General features: G+C 42.9%; 1 protein-coding gene across 2 annotated transcripts in view; it reads left to right on the top strand.

Moving 5' to 3' along the window:
• Positions 1 to 17,982: 17,982 nt before the first annotated feature.
• The window catches only part of MTAP (methylthioadenosine phosphorylase), a gene marked incomplete at both ends in the record, with an annotated part of 43,611 nt that continues 42,634 nt past the window's right edge, over positions 17,983 to 18,959 (top strand). For both annotated transcript variants that reach the window (XM_079706030.1, XM_079706029.1), the window contains one exon: positions 17,983 to 18,015. In XM_079706030.1, the coding sequence (XP_079562156.1) occupies positions 17,983 to 18,015 (33 nt within the window). The remainder of the gene's footprint in view (positions 18,016 to 18,959) is intronic.

The raw sequence follows: 18,959 nt of genomic DNA, 5'->3' as shown, positions 1-18,959 counted from the left end.
TCCCTGGTGGCGCAGTGGTTGAGAATCTGCTTGCCAATGCAGGGGACACGGGTTCGAGCCCTGGTCTGGGAAGATCCCACATGCCGCGGGGTGACTGGCCCCATGAGCCACAATTACTGAGCCTGCGCGTCTGGAGCCTGTGCTCCACAACAAGAGAGGCCGCGATAGTGAGAGGCCCGCGCACCGTGATGAGGAGTGGTCCCCACTTGCCACAACTAGAGAAAGCCCTCGCACAGAAACGAAGAGCCAACACAGCCATAAATAAATTAATTAATTAATTTAAAGAAAAAAAAAGGCAAAATTCCAAAAAAAAAAAGAGGTAATGTTTGCTGCCCCCTGCTGTTCAAATTCCTTAGCATTTCCGAGCTTTTCTCTCTTGCTGACACTAAAAACATATTAATGCATTTGTTCCTCCATTCATTCACTCATATAGCCGTTCACTCAGTTATTCATTCGATGAATGAATATAAGCCATCCTATGCACCTACAAACCATGACGTATGCAGATGACTGGGACACAAAACTGACCAATGTGACAAGGAAAGAACAAAGAAGAATTTCAAGGCAAAATTACATGAAATCTGTTTTTAAATGTCCCTAGAATCCATCAATTCAGTTGTACAAAATCTGTGATGCCTGGGCTTAATAACGGTCTGAGGCATAGAGAATGGACTTCAGGACACGGGGAGGGGGGAAGGGTAAACTGGGACGAAGTGAGAGAGTGGCATGGACATACATACACTCCCAAATGTAAAATAGGTAGCTAGTGGGAAGCAGCCGCATAGCACAGGGAGATCAGTTGGGTGCTCTGTGACCACCTAGAGGGGTGGGATAGGAAGGGTGGGAGGGAGAAGCAAGAGGGAGGGGATATGGGGATATATGTATACATATAGCTGATTCACTTTGTTATACAGCAGAAACTAAATCAACACTGTAAAGCAATTATACTCCAATAAAGATGTTAAAAAAAAAAAGTCTGAGGAAGAGAGGGAGAGAGAATGGAAGGGGAGGACAGGTAAGAAGTGGGAGAGGGAAAAGGAAGGTGTAGGTAGGCACAGTGAACATGATGCAATCCAGTCATGACAACTTGCTTCCTCTTTAAGTCCATTATAAGCATAAAACTTTTTAATAAGGAGCTAGATGAGTTTAACGGGAGTACATTCCTTCTGGAGCAAGACCTGTGTCTAATGTTTTAACTTTCTCCAGGAAGACCAGGAAATGTGCTCTGCTCTGTCCTTTCATAGAACCTAGTGGCAGCCTCTACCCTCACCCTAACCACACTGTTTTATAATATCTGACTTTTCTTTCTGACTCCTCTTACCAGACAGGGAGTTCCTTAAGGGCTGAAAAGTTGTACATCTTTCTCTCTTCAGCTCTTAGCTTAAGGCCCAGCACATGGTGGGAAGAATAATATAGTAGTTAAGAATTCAGACTTTGCAGGTAAGACAGATTGAGGACTGAATCCCAAATACCCTAGTTATATAAATTTGAGAAGACTTCTTAAATGTACTGAACCTCATGTGATAACTGTGATAATAACACCTATGCTTGTGCTTTCTCAAACATCACATTCCACTTAGATTTTTATTATCTTAGTTTGTTTTAATCTCTGTAAAAGTCCCAGACCCCAAGAAAAGGTAGTATTTTAAACTGCGATTGGGCATTTAAAACTTAACAGGGGGCTTCCCCGGTGGCACAGTGGTTAAGAATCCGCCTGCCAGTGCAGGGGACACGGGTTCGAGCCCTGGTCCGGGACTATCCCTCATGCCGCGGAGCAACTAAGCCCACGAGCCACAACTACTGAGCCCACGCACCATAACTACTGAAGCCCATGCGCCTAGAGCCCATGCTCCGCAGCAAGAGAAGCCATCGCAGTGAGAAACCCATGCACCGCAACAAAGAGTAGCCCCCACTTGCCGCAACTAGAGAAAGGTCACACACAGCAACGAAGACCGAACGCAGCCAAAAATAAATAAATAAATTTATTTTTTAAAAAACTTAACAGGAATGATAGATTTGATGGACTTTTTGATGGGGTGTGGGGATGGGGGAGGGAAGACTGAAGGCTCCAAAGAGACAAGGAAGCATTTGAAAAACGCAAATCAGCAAAAAAAAGAGGGGAGAGGGTGAGTCAACTTCTCTCAGTCTCACCTGTAAAATGGGGATTATAACAGCACCCAGGTCAAAGGGTGGCTGTAAGGATTAAATGAAGAATATATGGTTTTCAAGAAATATTAGCTATTTTTATTGTTGCTCTTGAAGATTCTCAGAAGACAAACATGACCCCATTCCCAATTTATTTTTAAGAATTTATTTCCAGACAACACATGGATTTAGAAGAGAAAGAAATGAATGCTATTAGAGTTATTTCCTATATTTTAATTTTTTTCCACTGCCCACAGGTGTGCCTCAAGTTTTAAAAGCAGAATGAAGAGCAGAAGCCACACAAGGACCCCCCATATGAGTTTCTTGTTGTCTTAGTTCAGGCTGCTATACCAAAAATACCATAGACTGGGTGGCTTAAACAGCAAACATTTTGCACAATTCTGGAGGCTGGCAAGTCTAAGATCAAAGTGCCTACAGACTTGGTGTCTAGTAAGGGCCTGCTTCCTAGTTCATAGGTGGCCATCCTCTCACTTTGTCCTCACAGGGCAGAAAGGGTAAGGGAGCTCTTTGGGGTCTCTTTTATAACAGCATTAATCCCATTCATGAGGGCTCCATGCTCATGACCTAATCACCTCCCAAAGGCCTCACCTCCTAATACTATCACATTGGGGGTTAGGATTTCAGAATACGAATTTTGGAGGGACACAAACATTCAGCACATAACATTTGTCAGAGCTCAGATACTGACATACTGAACAGAGCATATTATGTCACAACTGTATATTAAAATATAGCTGAGCACCTATAACATCCTGGTCCTCTTATACCCAGAGCACAGAAATGCCCATGTCTCTTTTTCTTTTTTTCTTTTTCGAGAATTCATGATGTCTTTATGTTTTACAATAAGGAGGAGATACAGAGAACAATTTAATTACATGGATACTCTGTGGCACATATTTTTTTAATTAACTTTTATTGGAGTATAGTTGCTTCACAACATTGAGTTAGTTTCTACTCTACAGAAAAATGAATCAGGGCTTCCCTGGTGGCGCAGTGGTTGAGAGTCCGCCTGCCAATGCAGGGGATGCGGGTTCATGCCCCAGTCCGGGAGGATCCCACGTGCTGCGGAGCGGCTGGGCCTGTGAGCCATGGCCGCTGAGCCTGCGCATCCGGAGCCTGTGCTCCGTAATGGGAGAGGCCACGGCAGTGAGAGGCCCACATACCGCAAAAAAAAAAAAAAAAAAAAAAAAAAAAAGAATCAGCCATACATATACATATATCCCCTCCCTTTTGGGTTTCCTTCCCATTCATGTCACCACAGTGCATTAAGTAGAGTTCCCTGTGCTATACAGCAGGTTCTTATTAGTTACCTATTTTATACATAGTATCAATAGTGTATATGTGTCAATCCCAATCTCCTAATTCTTCCCACCCCACCCTTTCCCCCTTGTTATCCATACATTTGTTCTCTACTTCTGTGTCTCTATTTCTGCTTTGCAAATAGGATCATCTATACCATTTTTCTAGATTCCACATATGTGTTAATATATGATATTTGTTTTTCTCTGCCTTACTTCACTCTGTATGACACTCTAGCTCCATCCACATCTCTACAAATGATCCAATTTCATTCCTTTTTAAGGCTGAGTAATATTCCATTGTACATATGTACCACATGTTCTTTATCCATTCCTCTGTTGATGGTTTTCTCTGGGTATATGCACAGGAGTGGGATTGTTGGGTCAAATGGTAGTTTTATTTTTAGTTTTTTAAGGAACCTCCATACTGTTCTCTATAGTGGCTGTATCAATTTACACTCCACCCAACAGGGCAGGAGGGTTCCCTTTTCTCCACACCCTCTCCAGCATTTACTGTTTGTAGATTTTTTTGATGATGACCATTCTGACCGGTGTGAGGTGATACCTCATTGTAGTTTTGATTTGCATTTTCCTAATAATTAGTGAGGTTGAGCATCTTTTCATGTGTTTGTGGCCATCTGTATGCCTTCTTTGGAAAAATGTCTTTTTAGGCCTTCCACCCATATTTTGATTGGGTTGTTTGTTTTTTTGATATTGAGCTGCAAGAGCTGCTTATATATTCTGGAGATTAATCTGTTGTCAGTTGCTTCGTTTGCAAATATTTTCTCCCATTTTGAGGGTTGTCTTTTCATCTTGTTTATGGTTTCCTTTGTTCTGCAAAAGCTTTTAAGTTTCATTAGGTCCCATTTGTTTATTTTTGTTTTTATTTTCATTACTCTAGGAGGTGAGTCAAAAAAGATCTTGCTGCAATTTATGTCAAAGAGTGTTCTGCCTATGTTTTCCTCTAAGAGTTTTATAGTGTCTGGTCTTACATTTAGGTCTTTAATCCATTTTGAGTTTATTTTTGTGTATGGTGTTATGGAGTGTTCTAACTTCATACTTTTACATGTAGCTGTCCAGTTTCTTCAGCACCACTTATTGAAGAGACTATCTTTTCTCCATCATATATTCTTGCCTCTTTTGTCATAGATTAGGTGACCATAGGTGCATGGTTTTATCCCTGGGCTTTCTATCCTGTTCCATTGATCTATATTTCTGTTTTTGTGCCAGTGCCATACTGTCTTAGTTACTGTAGCTTTGTAGAGTATAGTCTGAAGTCAGGGAGCCTAACTCCTCCAGCTCTGTTTTTCTTTCTCAAGACTGCTTTGGCTATTTGGGGTCTTTTGTATTTTCACAGAAATTGTAAAATATTTTGTTCTAGTTCTGTGAAAAATGCCATTGGTAATTGGGATTACATTGAATCTGTAGATTACTTTGGGTAGTATAATCATTTTGACAATATTGATTCTTCCAATCCAAGAACATGGAATATCTCTCCATCTGTTAGTGTGTCTTTGATTTCTTTCAACAGTGTTTTATAGTTTTCTGTGTACAGGTCTTTTGCCTCCTTAGGTAGGTTTATTCCTAGGTATTTTATTATTTTTGTTGCAATGGTAACTGGGATTGTTTCCTTAATTTCTCTTTCTGATCTTTTGTTGTTAGTGTATAGGAATGCAAGAGATTTCTGTGCATTAATTTTGTATCCTGCAACTTTACTAAATTCATTGATTAGCTCTAGTAGTTTTCTGAGGGCATCTTTAGGATTTTCTATGTATAGAATCATGTCATCTACAAACAGTAACAGTTTTACTTCCTCTTTTCCAATTTGGATTCCTTTTATTTCTTTTTCTTCTCTGACTGCCGTGGCTAGGACTTCCAAGACTATATTGAATAATAGTGGTGATAGTGGGCCTCCTTGTCTTGTTCCTGAAAGGAAAGGCTTTCCGTTTTTCACCATTGAGAATGATGTTTGCTATGGGTTTGTTGTATATGGCCTTTATTATGTTGAGGTAGGTTCCCTCTATGCCCACTTTCTGGAGAGTTTTTATCATAAGTGGGTGTTGAATTTTGTCAAAAGCTTTTTCTGCATCTATTGAGATGATCATATGGTTTTTATTCTTCGATTTGTTAATATGGTGTATCACATTGATTGATTGGCATTTACTGAAGAATCCTTGCATCCCTGGGATAAATCCCTCTTGATCATGGTGTATGATCCTTTTTTTTTTTTTGCGGTACACGGGCCTCTCACTGTTGTGGCCTCTCCCGTTGCGGAGCACAGGCTCCGGACGCGCAGGCTCAGCGGCCATGACTCACGGGCCTAGCCGCTCCGCGGCATGTGGGATCTTCCCGGACCTGGGCATGAACCTGTGTCCCCTGCATTGGCAGGCGGACTCTCAACCACTGCACCACCAGGGAAGCCCGTATGATCCTTTTAATGTGTTGTTGGATTCTGTTTGCTAGTGTTTTGTTGAGGATTTTTGCATCTATGTTCATCAGTGATATTGGTCTATAATTTTTTTTTGTAGTATCTTTGTCTGGTTTTGGTATCAGGGTGATGGCCTTGTAGAATGAGTTTGTGAGTGTTCCTTCCTCTGAAATTTTTTGGAAGAGTATGAGAAGGATGGGTGTTAGCTCTTCTCTAAATGCTTGATAGAATTCACCTGTGAAGCCATCTGGTCCTGAACTTTTCTTTGTTGGAGATTTTTAATCACAGTTTCAATTCCATTACTTGTGATTGGTCTGTTCATGTTTTCTATTTCTTCCTGGTTCAGTCTTGGAAGGTTATAACTTACTAAGAATTTGTCCATTTCTTCCAGGTTGTCCATTTTATTGGCATAGAGTTGCCTGTAGTAGTCTCTCATGATGTTTTGTATTTCTGCAGTGTCTATTGTAACTTCACCTCTTTCATTTCTAATTTTATTGATTTGAGTCCTCTCCCTCTTTTTCTTGATGAGTCTGGCTAAAGGTTTATCAATTTTGTTTATCTCCTCAAGGAACCAGCTTTTAGTTTTATTGATCTTTGCTATTGTTTTCTTCACCTCTATTTCATTTATTTCTGATCTGATCTTTATGATTTCTTTCCTTCTACTAACGTTGGGTTTTCTTTGTTCTTCTTTCTCTAGCTGCTTTAGGTGTAAGGCAAGGTTGTTTATTTGAGATTTTTCTTGTTTCTTGAGGTAGAATTGTATTGCTATAAACTTCCCTCTTAGAACTGCTTTTGCTGCATCCCATAGGTTTTGGGTCATAGTGTTTTCATTGTCATTTGTTTCTATGTATTTTTTAATTTCCTCTTTGATTTCTTCAGTGATCTCTTGGTTACTTAGTAGCAATATTGTGTAGCCTCCATGTGTTTGTGTTTTTTAGTGTTTTTTCTTGTAATTGATTTCTAATCTCATAGCATTGTGGTCAGAAAAGATGCTTGATATGATTTCAATTTTCTTAAACTTATCGAGGCGTGATTTGTGACCCAAGATGTGATCTATCCTGGAGAATGTTCCATGAGTACTTGAGAAGAAAGTGTGTTCTGTTGCTTTCGGGTGGAATGTCTTACAAATATCAATTAAGTCTATTTGGTCTATTGTGTCATTTAAAGCTCGTGTTTCCTTATTTATTTTCTGTCTGCATGTTCTGTCCAATGGTGTAAGTGGGGTGTTAAAGTTCCCAACTATGACTGTGTTACCATTGATTTCCCACTTTATAGCTGTTAGCATTTGCCTTATGTATTGAAGTGCTCCTATTTTGGGTGCATAAATATTTCCATTGTTGTATCTTCTTCTTGGATTGACCCCTTGATCACTACATAGTGTCCTTCTTTGTCTCTTGTAATAGACCTTATTTTAAGGTGTATCTTGTCTGATATGAGTATTGTTACTCCAGTTTTCTTTTGATTTCCATTTGCATGGAATATCTTTTTCCATTCTCTCACTTTCAGTCTGTATGTGTCCCTAGGGCTGAAGTGGGTCTCTTGTAGACAGCATATATATGGGTCTTGACTTCATATGTGTCTTTTGGTTGGAGCATTTAATCTATTTACATTTAAGGTAGTTATCAAAATGTATGTTCCTATTACCATTTTCTTAATTGTTTTGGATTTGTTATTGTAGGTCTTTCTCTTCTCTTGTGTTTCCTGCCTAGAGAAATTCCCTTAGCATTTGTTGAAAAGCTGGTTTGGTGGTGCTGAATTCTCTTAGCTTTTGCTTGCCTGTAAAGCTTTTGATTTCTCCATCAAATCCAAATGAGATCCTTGCTGGGTAAGGTAATCTGGTTGTAGGTTTTTCCCTTTCATCACTTTAAATATGTCCTGCCACTCCCTTCTGGTTTGCAGAGTTTCTGCTGAAAAATCAGCTGTTAACCTTATGGGGGTTCCCTTGTAGATTATTTGTTGATTTTCCCTTGCTGCTTTTAATATTTTTTCTTTGTATTTAATTTTTGTTAATTTGATTAATATGTGTCTCAGCATGTTTCTCCTTGGGTTTATCCTCTGTGGGACTCTCTGTGCTTCCTGGACTTGGTTAACTATTTCCTTTCCCATGTTAGGGAAGTTTTCGACTATAATCTCTTCAAATGTTTTCTCAGGCCCTTTCCCTTTCTCTTCTTCTTCTGGGACCCCTATAATTCGAATGTTGGTGTGTTTAATATTGTCCCAGAGGTCTCTGAGACTGTCTTCATTTCTTTTCATTCTTTTGTCTTTATTCTGCTCCTCGGCAGTTATTTCCACCATTCTATCTTCCAGCTCACGTATCCATTCTCCTGCCTCAGTTATTCTGCTATTGATTCCTTCTAGTGTATTCTTCATTTCAGTTATTGTGTTGTTCATCACTGATTGTTTGTCCTTTAGTTCTTCTAGGTCTTTGTTAAATATTTCTTTTATCTTCTCGATCCACGTTTCCATTCTATTTCCAAGATCTTGGATCATCTTTATTATCATTACTCTGAATTCTTTTTCAGGTAGATTGCCTATGTCCTCTTCATTTATTTAGTCTTGTGGGATTTTACCTTACCCCTTCATCTGCAACATATTTTTCTGTCATCTCATTTTGTCTAACCTGCTTTGTTTATGGTCTTTCTGCAGGCTGTAGGGTAGTCGTTCCTCTTACTTCTATTGTCTGCCTCCTGGTGAGTGAGGGTGGTCCTGGGGCTTGTGACGGTTTCCTGGTGGGAGGGACTGGTGCCTGCGCTCTGGTGGGTGGAGCTGAGTTTTTCCTCTCTGCAGGGTGGGGCCGCATCAGGTGGTGTGTTTTGGGGTGTGTGTGAGCTTAATATGACTTTAGGCAGCCTATGTGCTGATGGGTGGGGCTGTGTTCCTGTCTTGCTGGTTGTTTGGCATGAGGTGTCCAGCACTGGAGCCTGCAGTCAGTTGTGTGGGGCCAGGTCTTGGTGTTGATGTGGATACCTCTGAGAGCGCACGTTGATTAATATTCCCTAGGCCCAGGAATTCTCTGGTGGTCCAGTGTCCTGGACTCTGTGCTCCCACCCCGGAGGCCCAGGCCTCACCCCTTACTGGGGAACCAAGAGCCCTCAAACCACACTGTGTGGCCAGAGAAAGAGAAAAGAGAAAGAGACAGATAAACAACACTCGGGATAAATAGCAAAAACAACAGCAAACAAACAGCAGCAACAACAACACACACACAAAGAGAAAAAAAAACAAAAACAAAACAGCAACAAGAACAAGCAAAGAATTCAAAAATGAGAACAGTCAATAAGGACTAAACTAACAAAAACAGAAAATGAAAACTAAAACAAAAACAGAAAGTAAATAAACAACAAAAGAAGCAAACATAAAATATACACATACAAACCAGTCAAAAATATACCAAAAAAATAAAAAACAAAGAACAAAAACAAGAAAAAAGGGCTTCCCTGGTGGCGCAGTGGTTGAGAGTTCACCTGCCGATGCAGGGGACACGGGTTCGTGCCCCGGTCCAGGAAGATCCCACATACCGCGGAGTGGCTAGGCCCATGGGCCATGGCTGCTGAGCCTGCGCATCTGGAGCCTGTGCTCCACAACGGGAGAGGCCACAACAGTGAGAGGCCCACGTACTGCAAAAAAAAAAAAAAAAACCAAGAAAAAACCTCAAAAACAACAAAAAATAAAGTAAAAATAGAAAAATAAAATTAAAATATATATTAAGAAAAGTAAGAAAATAAAAGATAAAAAATAATAAAAGCAACAACACCAACAATTGAACAAAGCGAGACAAAAAAAAAAGAATAATAGTAGTACGAATATTTTCCTGGGGCCTCCGCTGTCAGTGTCCTTGCTCCCACAGTGAGCCAAAGCTGATCCTGCCTCCCCAGGAGGCCTTCCAATGCCTCTAGGTAGGTCTCTGGACCTGTTGTGAGGAGCACTGTGGGGCCAGCTCAGACCCTGACCTGGCCCAATTCTCACAAATATAAGTTCACTGCTGGGAAGGCTACACTGAACTCAGTTGTGGGAACATTTGCTGTCTATGCAGGTATTCCACAGATGCAGGATTCACCAAGCCAATCTCAGGGATTTAATCCAAGGCTTGTGCAGCTGCACAGAAAGAGTTCCGTTCCTCTTCCTTAGTCGGACCACCCCTGGGGCTCAGCTTTGGTTTTGACCCCACCTCTGCATGTGCGCCACCCTCAGGCATTTGTTCCCTGCCCAGGTGAGAGGAAGCGAAAGCAGCAGCTGCTTGGGGCACACTTGCTCACTCAGACCTGGGTGTGCACGAGTTGCCTGCAGTGGTGGGGGCCAGCAGGCAGTTGTAACCAACTGTGGCGGTTCGCTCTGGTGGGAGTCCCTCCCAGCGGCCATGGAGGAAGGAGCTGGAGTGTAGGGGTGGTGTGTGTTGGGGGGGTGGCAGCCCCGCCTCCCCACGTGCCTCTCAACAGTGGTGCCTCTGTTTTCAGGCAGACCACGCTTCCTCTAGGGGCACTCCCAGCCTCCTATCCCCTCTCTCGCATCACTTCTGCTGTATCCACACAGCCAACAGCATTCCTCTCCCTGGATCAGTTCTCCCAACCCCACACTTTAGCATTCAGTCCCCTCCAGCATCGGTGGACTCTCATCCCAGGCAGGGGCGCCTAGGGCTGATTCCCAAGGAGGCTTTGGGGTGGGCAGTGCTCAGACCCCCGGAGCTATCGTAGGCAGGTGGGAAGGCTCAGAAGGGAGCCCCTCCCAGTGCCAGTGGATTCCAAAGAAGCCGGCCGGTGGGGGAAGGGGTTGTAATGGTGGCTGCGCCCCTTGCACGCCACTCAACAACAATGCCTTGCTTCTGTGGTGTCCCTGGCTTTTTCTGCAGACTTTCCCCTTTGTGGAGCTCCTTACTCCTGTCCCTTCAGGCTGTCTTTTCACAGCCAATAGCTGTCCCCTCCTTGGGTCTGCACTCCAAACCCTACTTTCCAGCACCCAGACCCCCTTCACAACAGGTGACTCACAACTCAGGCTGGAATGCACAGAGCTGGGATGTAGACCCTGCCTGCCATTCTTACTTTGTCCTGCCTTCTGCAGACCATCCCCTGCATTCTCCTTTGATCCCCTGAAGGTCCTTTTCTGTCCCAGTTGATTTCCCCACAGTTAGGGAGTTTTTCTGAGTGTGGGCACCTCCCTTCACCTTCAGCTTCCTGCCAGGGTTGCTGGTCCCTTTTTTGATACTCATTTTTTCTTCTTTCTTTCGTCCTACTCGGTTGTGAGGGGATTTTTTTGTCCTATTAGGTGTCCAAAAGTCTTCCGCTAATGTTCAGCATGTGCTCTATGAGAACTGTTCCATTTGTAGATGCCTTTTTGATGTACTTGTGAGGAGTGATGAATTCCGCATCCTCCTATTCCACCATCTTTTTTTTTTTGCGGTACGCGGGCCTCTCACTGTTGTGGCCTCTCCCGTTGCAGAGCACAGGCTCCGGACATGCAGGCTCAGCGGCCATGGCTCAGAGGCCCAGCCACTCCGCGGCATGTGGGATCTTCCCGGACCGGGGCATGAACCCGTGTCCCCTGCATCGGCAGGTGGACTCTCAACCACTGTGCCACCAGGGGAGCCCCTATTCCACCATCTTGACTGCTCCTCATGTATTTTTTTAAAGCATTTTCAAGTAATGTCATTTTTTTAATCTTTTATTTTAGTGTTTAAAGTTATTGATTTTTACAGTAGGTCCTTGTTGGTTATCTTTTTAAATATAGCAGTGTGTACACGTCAATCCCAAACTCCCAATCTATCCCTCCCTCCCACCCTTCCCCTGTCGCATAACCATAAGTTCATTCTCTAAGTCTGTTCTACCTCTATTTATAACAAGATTGAATATTCTTTTGTTCACCAAGGGAAGTATATAGGGTTTAGGGTTTCATCTTGCTATTTATTTTATTACAATAGGAATAATAATATCTACCTCAGAGGATGTGAGAATTCTGGGATTCTGGAATTCCAGGATAGATGGTCATTCTGTCAACCAGCATATGTTTTTAGTGTGCAGCATTATTCTAGGGAGAGTGGAAGACTGGTCAAGATTTTCCTTTAATAGATCCATATGTAAGTGACTTATTTCATCTTCAGTGGGGTCTCCAGAAATGAAAGGATAGATACAATTTGAAGTGAAAACTGAAGAAGAGACAAGATGACTTGGAATGGAGGCTATTTCTAGGTATTTTAGGTTCAAACGGACTTAGGATAGAAGAAAGAAATGGAGAAGACTGAAGAAGTAGAACTTGATTGGATGAAATAAGACAATTAAAACAGGTGAATCTCCAACTATCTGGAGCACACAAAGTTCAAAACAGATGGTCACAATTGACTCTGCTTATCTCATCACAAAGCACGTGGTTCCTCCCTCAACCAAAGATACAAGTTATATGTTATTGTTGGACACTCCGTTTTTATTAAAGGCCAGTATAAAGGACTGCCACCTAAAATTTGCTGTAAATATTTTTTGAGGAAGTTAACTTCTAACTCCCTTTACAAAGTGCCCTGAATAAATGTACTATAAAAATTAGACTTAAATAATATTTTCTTTTAATGTGACACTTCTTCACTCTGATAACAGGAGAATGGAGCACTTTTTTTCTTCTTGTTTACTTTTCTTTTCTTTTTTTTCCCAGGGAAGTCCCATTAGAGACTTATTTTATTTGTTTATTTGTTTGTTTATTTATTTATTTATTTGGCTGCGCCGGGTCTTAGTTGTGGCACATGGGATCTCCATTGCCTTGTGCAGGATCTTTGTTGCGGCACGCAGGTTCATAGTTGTGGCATGCAAACTCTTAGTTGTGGCATGCATGTGGGATCTATTTCCCTGACCAGGGATCGAACCCGGGGCCCCTGCATTGGGAGCACAGAGTCTTAACCACTGGACCATCAGGGAAGTCCCATTTTTCTTCTTGTTTTCTTAAAGTTTTAGTTTAAGTAATGATTACTTACTGGCCTATAAGACAAGTATAAGAAATTTAGCAAGGTCAGATTAATCAGGCTTTCTGTGACAAAATAAATTCAAGTCTCTAGTTACTAAAACGTTAATGTTATATGATATTATGGACTGTACTGAAACGTTAATGTTATATGATATTATGGACTATACTGTATGGTGTCAGAGAGAAGATACATAGCTTTAGTTTTTAAAAACTAATAGAATAGTTTAATTCATTCAGTTATTTACCACAACCAGGAGTGTTAAAGAACTTGGGGTGCAGATAAATCTTTTATATACTTACCAAGCTATACTAATTTTTAAAAAATAGAATGTTACCTTAAGGCTGGCCTAGTACATATTTGCATATCTTTTACTTCTTATCCTAATAAATACCAGGCACTGTTTCCTTTTAAGAACTGTTTTTTTCTTCTTGTGGCAGGGAAAAAAGAATTTAAGTATTTGGAGAACTGCCTATGGAAAAATTTCTCTGAACACAATCTTGTTAAGGTTTGTTGTGTCTATTTGACTTTTTTTTTTTTCCCAATGACTATACTGTATGCAATGATGACATTGCAGTCTTTGAATCTGAATTTATACCAGTTGAGACATCTCTGGGGTCTTCATGTCTGCATGGGCTTGCCTGACTGGGATTGGAAGGGGCAACAATTTTAAAAATTTATTATTATTACTATTGATTTTCTTACTGTCCTCTTAAGATATTTTGTTATCAATGTTCTGCTACATCCAAAGTGGCTGCTTGCTAATACAATTTCACCTTTTTACCTAAGGTTCCAATGCCAAACTCTAATCCACTGACAAAAGTGGTGGCCAAAATGTCCCTACCCATATCTGTGACACAGGAACATTGTAAAAAGATCTGAGTCACACAGAATTGGGGATCTGCAAGGACACACTCAGGTTGTTCAGAATTTTTATTTCAGCAAATTTCTACCAGGTGGTGGGGAGTTATGTGAGTTGCTTCAGCCATGACAACCTGACAGCTTTAACATGCCCAGTTGAGGAAGGGTTACCACCAGCCTGGGTCTATTTTGTAGTACCCATCCAGCACTGACACACTGGTCAGTAGCAGAGATGTGACCTTCAGTGGGAAAGCTGATATGGTCAGCTGAGATGATATATTTCATGCATTTGTGTGAACATTTCTTCTTCAATATTTGATGCTCCTGGAATGATTTAGAGAAGTCTTTTAAATTAGCATGTAATTTAGTCATATTTAAAGACATAAATCATTGTAGGGGGCTTCCCTGGTGGCGCAGTGGTTGAGAGTCCGCCTGCCGATGCATTGGACACGGGTTAGTGCCCTGGTCCGGGAAGATCCCACATGCCGTGGAGCGGCTGGGCCCGTGAGCCATGGCCGCTGAGCCTGTGCTTCCGGAGCCTGTGCTCCGCAATGGGAGAGGCCACAACAGTGAGAGGCCTGCGTACAGCAAAAAAAAAAAAATCATTGTAGGTTTTTCCCCAGCAAGGGAACGTGGGACATGGAAGGACCATTGCTCAAGACCTGGTGTGGACAGCTATTGGCAACACCATCTCAGTACCTTGTTGGCTAGGTGATAGAAGCTGGCAAGGTATGTACAAGGGATTACATGAAAAAAGAGAAAGCTATTGAAATATCCATGTAGTGCCATAATCAGAATTGTTGTAAGGTGGCATGGGTACTTTTTTAGAATTGTCTTCAGAAAGACAAGGGTACAGGTAAATAGTAGGAATTTATAGGCAAGAACAGTAGGGCAAGATGCTACTTTCATAGACAGACCCTTGAGACTTTTATTGTCTTGCTGAAGATTCTTTATACAATCAAAAAGGGAGACCACTGATTATTAGAAATTTTGTCCTACTTTGATTCTGGGGATTGTTAAGAAAAAATTATCTAAAACTTGGAAATAAGCCAAAAAGATTACTGTCTGCCTTTTCAAAGACATATTAAAGCATTGTTCAACAAGTCTGCCCAAAGGTCATCTGCTTCTGGGAGGGGAATGGCAAACAATAGCCCAAGCCCTCCTCAGCCAAACCAGCTCTCCACCTGTTTTTGCATAGCTTCAAACGAAGAATGGTTTTTACAATCTTAAGTGATTGGGAAAATATCTAAAGAAGATTAATATTTTGTCACATGTGAAAAGTATATGAAATTCAAATTTAAGTGTCCATAAGGTTGTACTGGAATATAGCCAGGCTCATTCAATCAGATATTGTCTATGTTTATGAGCTTCACACACTCCTCAATTTTTGCCTCTTTGTAGGCAAGGTTTGCAGACCCTTTACCTAAGGGCTGTTAACTTTGTTTTATTGTTTCTTATTGATAAGCCTTCAGACTCTGGTGGTAGATATCTTGCTTGTTAAGATAGGTAAGTTACAATCTTTTTTCGAGATAACCCTGAAGGCTAGAGTTTTATTGCCTTGTAAAATACATACCAGTTTTGTTTCTAATTTTTCCATCTTATTCTAACATTCTCTTTTCTGCTGTTGCAGCATCTTACATCCTCCTTTGAATCAGCTTTGTCATCCTGCTGGTTCCTTTATTAATGAGTTAAATACATCTCTGACATATGCCAACTATTTATTTGTTTGAATGTTTTTAACTTTCTGAAAACTTAATTTGACATGTTCTTCTAAAATCGATTCTTTTATTAAGAAAACTCTACAGTGGTCGTTGTCAGTTCAAATTGCCTATAAGCAGGCCAGTCCCATGCTTCTAATATTTGTATGCTCTTTTCTCATAATGCATAATGATGAAAACTGCTAGAGTCCCCTTGGAAGGGGGATCAATTTGTCTTGAACTCCATGCCCCATACACAAAGAACAAAATAGTGCCTTACAGTCAGCTGGTGGGTGGGTGCCTGTTTTCTGAGAAGTTAAAAAATTGTTTAAATTTTGTCTAGAAATGCTAATTTCTTCCCAGAAATGGCTTATAAATTACATCACTCAAAAAACCAGACCAGACTTGGGACACTGTTCCCTTCACAGACATCACAAGTTCAAGAGCAAATGCTTGAGCCCTGTCCTGAAATTTAAAGTAGAAAAGTCCAGAAGTCCAGTTTAGCCCTGTTAAAAAGAAAACCACAAGCCCAAAATGGCATCACTTGCTTGTGCTAAAAGCCCATGAAACCAAACTTAGACTCAATACCTAACCTAACCGCAGTTTCGACCTTCCTCAGAAATATTTTGAAATTTTCTGATCAGCACCAATGAGGTAATCTGTCACAAGGGTCCTCTCCATCCACCTCTCTCTCCTCCCCTCCCCCACTACCGAGGAAGAAGAGGCAATATGCATGATAAAACCCTTGCTGGTCCTTTCCATCCAAAAAGATGTCCTGGCCTAAAAATAATCATTTCTTTTCTTTTGCTAATAGCTCCCATCCTTCTTCCTATAAAAACCTTCCATTGTGTACACTTCTGAGAGCTCTCTAGTTCTAGCTAGGTGGGATGCTGCCCTCATGAAGTGCCTAATAAAGCCAGTCAGACCTTCCAACTTACTCAGTTGAATTTTGTTTTTAACCCTTCCAGGCTTCCAACTCCTTCTTTGTCTAGGGGTCTTCTAATGCTTACAGGATTTAACTTGTTTACAGGGTATAACTTTCCACAGGGAGGCAGTGCTGAGTAGAAACTGGACTTGCTGGTCACATTAAAGCACATAAGTTGGTCAAGATCCCCTAATTGTGAAGCAGCCATAAAACCCAAGTATCTGTGTCCCTGCAATGGTTCCCCTCTGAGTAGTGGGCTATCAACAATAGGACAAGCAGCAGACAGGCTCCTAGGAAACTACATTCGGGAGGAACTCCCAGCCTCCTGCTCTTTCAAAGGAGCACCCCAATCTTCTACTTGTATTCTTTGCTATTTCATTTTATGACTTAAAAGAAATAGAAGAAAAATTATATTGCAAGAAAATTTAAACCTAGAGCAAATAATGAGAGAGTGAAAGTCTTTACTGTTTAAGTGAACAGTATACAGGAAGCACCCAGACAGTGATGTTTTGAATGAAATTATGCTTGCGTCGTGCTTCAGTGTTTTACTGCTATAGGGAAAGAGGAAAGTCTACCCTTCCACAGCCATTCTCCCACCCCCAGAGTAATCTGCAAAGTTTCTGTATATCAGAACATCACTGTCACCCAGCATTTTGTTGAAGAGAGTTTAATCCATCCAGGGAGTTTAAATTGGAGTATCCCAGTAGAGAAGGGATGGGGATTTTGAGAGTAAGGGATTATCCCAGTGAAGGGCTGGTATAACGGGGGGGGGGGGGGGGGGGTGACCAGCCAGTGTTGAGTGATGAAGACATGAGTCTGGATTCTGAATCTAGTTGGCTTGGACTTTGCCTGGTGTGGGTAAGGTTAAAGATGGCCCCGGCCCTGTGGACCCAGGCTGGGGTTTAGGTTATGTTTTATCCCCTTGAAAGCCTGCCCTCTAACAGCCAGAGTTTGTAGGTCAGAAAGGTTATCCAGCAGCACGTTACTCTGTTTATTTTCTTTTTGTCATCCCTGAGTCTTGGGTCAACCCCACCCTTGCTCTCTCCCCCACGAATTAACAGAAAGGAGCAAACCCCCGGTTGGGTCACGGTGATAAGAAGAGCCAACCGTGCCCCGCCCCGCCCCGCGTTAGCATCTGGAGGTAACATCAGCGAAGAGCCTGTTCCCTCCTCTCCACGATTTTCCCTCCCGCGAGAACTTCTGCACCGAGAATGGGCCTGGTTTTACAGATAAGGCCGAGCTTGCAGCTGAGACGAGGCGGAGCCCGGAGTGCTGCTTTTCCTTCTTTGTAGCGTTCTTGTGATGGTTAACGGAGCTGATTAAAGTGCAAAGCACAGAGTCTGGAACAACATAAGTACTCAATCAACGGTCTCCATTATTCTCACTATCATGAGCCCGTTAGTTATAACTGGGGGTCGAAAAAAAATCAACGGAGAACCGGAAAGCTCTGCAAACGGGGCGGGACACTGGAACCTCGAATTGAGGTGGGGGGGTGGCGGGGGAGAGCCCACACCAGCAGCCAATCCAGCTGTCCCGGGGAGGAAGAGGAGGAGCCACAGCCGCCCCCGGGACCTCGCTGCTCAGCCCCGGGCCGAGCGCCTGAAACCGCTCCGCTCCGCCGCCCCACGTCTCCACCCCGCCCGACGCCGTCGCTCCTTTCTCGCGCCATCATGGCCTCAGGTGCCACTCCCGCGGCCGTGAAGGTGAGATTAGTCGTTCCGGCTGCTGCGGTCCTCCGTGCCCTGTCCGATCCCGCTCCCGCCCGGGGAGACCGCGCCTCTGGGCCGTGCGCCCAGCCAGTGCGCCCCCGCCGCGGCGGGGAGGGTCTGAGGCCGGTTAGCCCAGGGGCGGCGAGCGGGGGAGAGGGAACAATTGCAGAGTCGTCCCCCAACCTTTGGTCTCAGCTGCATCCGCGGGTAGGCAAGCACTTCAGAGAGGGACAGCGGGCCGGTACTGCGCCCGCACCCAACCCTTCCCGATCACCTTTCTGGGCAGATGCGTCTGGCCGGGGCTAGCGGGTGTGCCAGGTGGGTGGGCACCTGCAACCGCTGAGACAGGCTCCTTGAGCCCTGAGCGACTTCAACGCTTCCGCTCTGACTTGGCTCTCTGCCCGCGGCCCACGTGGGAAAACTGCATGCTTGCTCTTTTGCAAGCTTCCGGCTTTTTTGTGCGTTCTAAACTTAGGCCTTCTCTGCTTTGGGAACTCTTGAGAATTTTTTACAACACCGAAATGGAGTATAGGAATACTGGGCCACTCTCTGTTTGGAGGCCTCTGGCTTTAAACTGCTTTGTTGGCAACCTTGAAAGTTAGGGATCAGTTTCCTTGTGCCCTTGGTCCTCACAGGTCTCGGTACAAGGCACCATTGTGCAGTGGGAGCTTTGGCCGGAGGAGGGCACGAGTTCCGAGGATTGCAACAAGTTTCCCTGGGGCTTTGACGCACTTCTTCCTGGTTGATGTCTCGCAGGGAGAGACTGTAGAATTACAGTCCACAGAAATAAACAGGATCCAAGTTAAGATCTCTTCCAGGCTGTTTATGATCAGCTAAAAACTCAGTTGACTTGTTTGGCTTTAGAAGTTCTTGGCCGTGAGATAGGAAGTTCCGTCGCCTCCAAGTATCTCTCTTGACTCCGCGTTTTGTGTTCAGTT

This window comes from Hyperoodon ampullatus, assembly GCF_949752795.1.
Source record: "Hyperoodon ampullatus genome assembly, chromosome: 6".
Classification (NCBI taxonomy): Eukaryota; Metazoa; Chordata; class Mammalia; order Artiodactyla; family Ziphiidae; genus Hyperoodon; species Hyperoodon ampullatus.
This window is presented reverse-complemented; position numbering and strand designations above follow the sequence as displayed.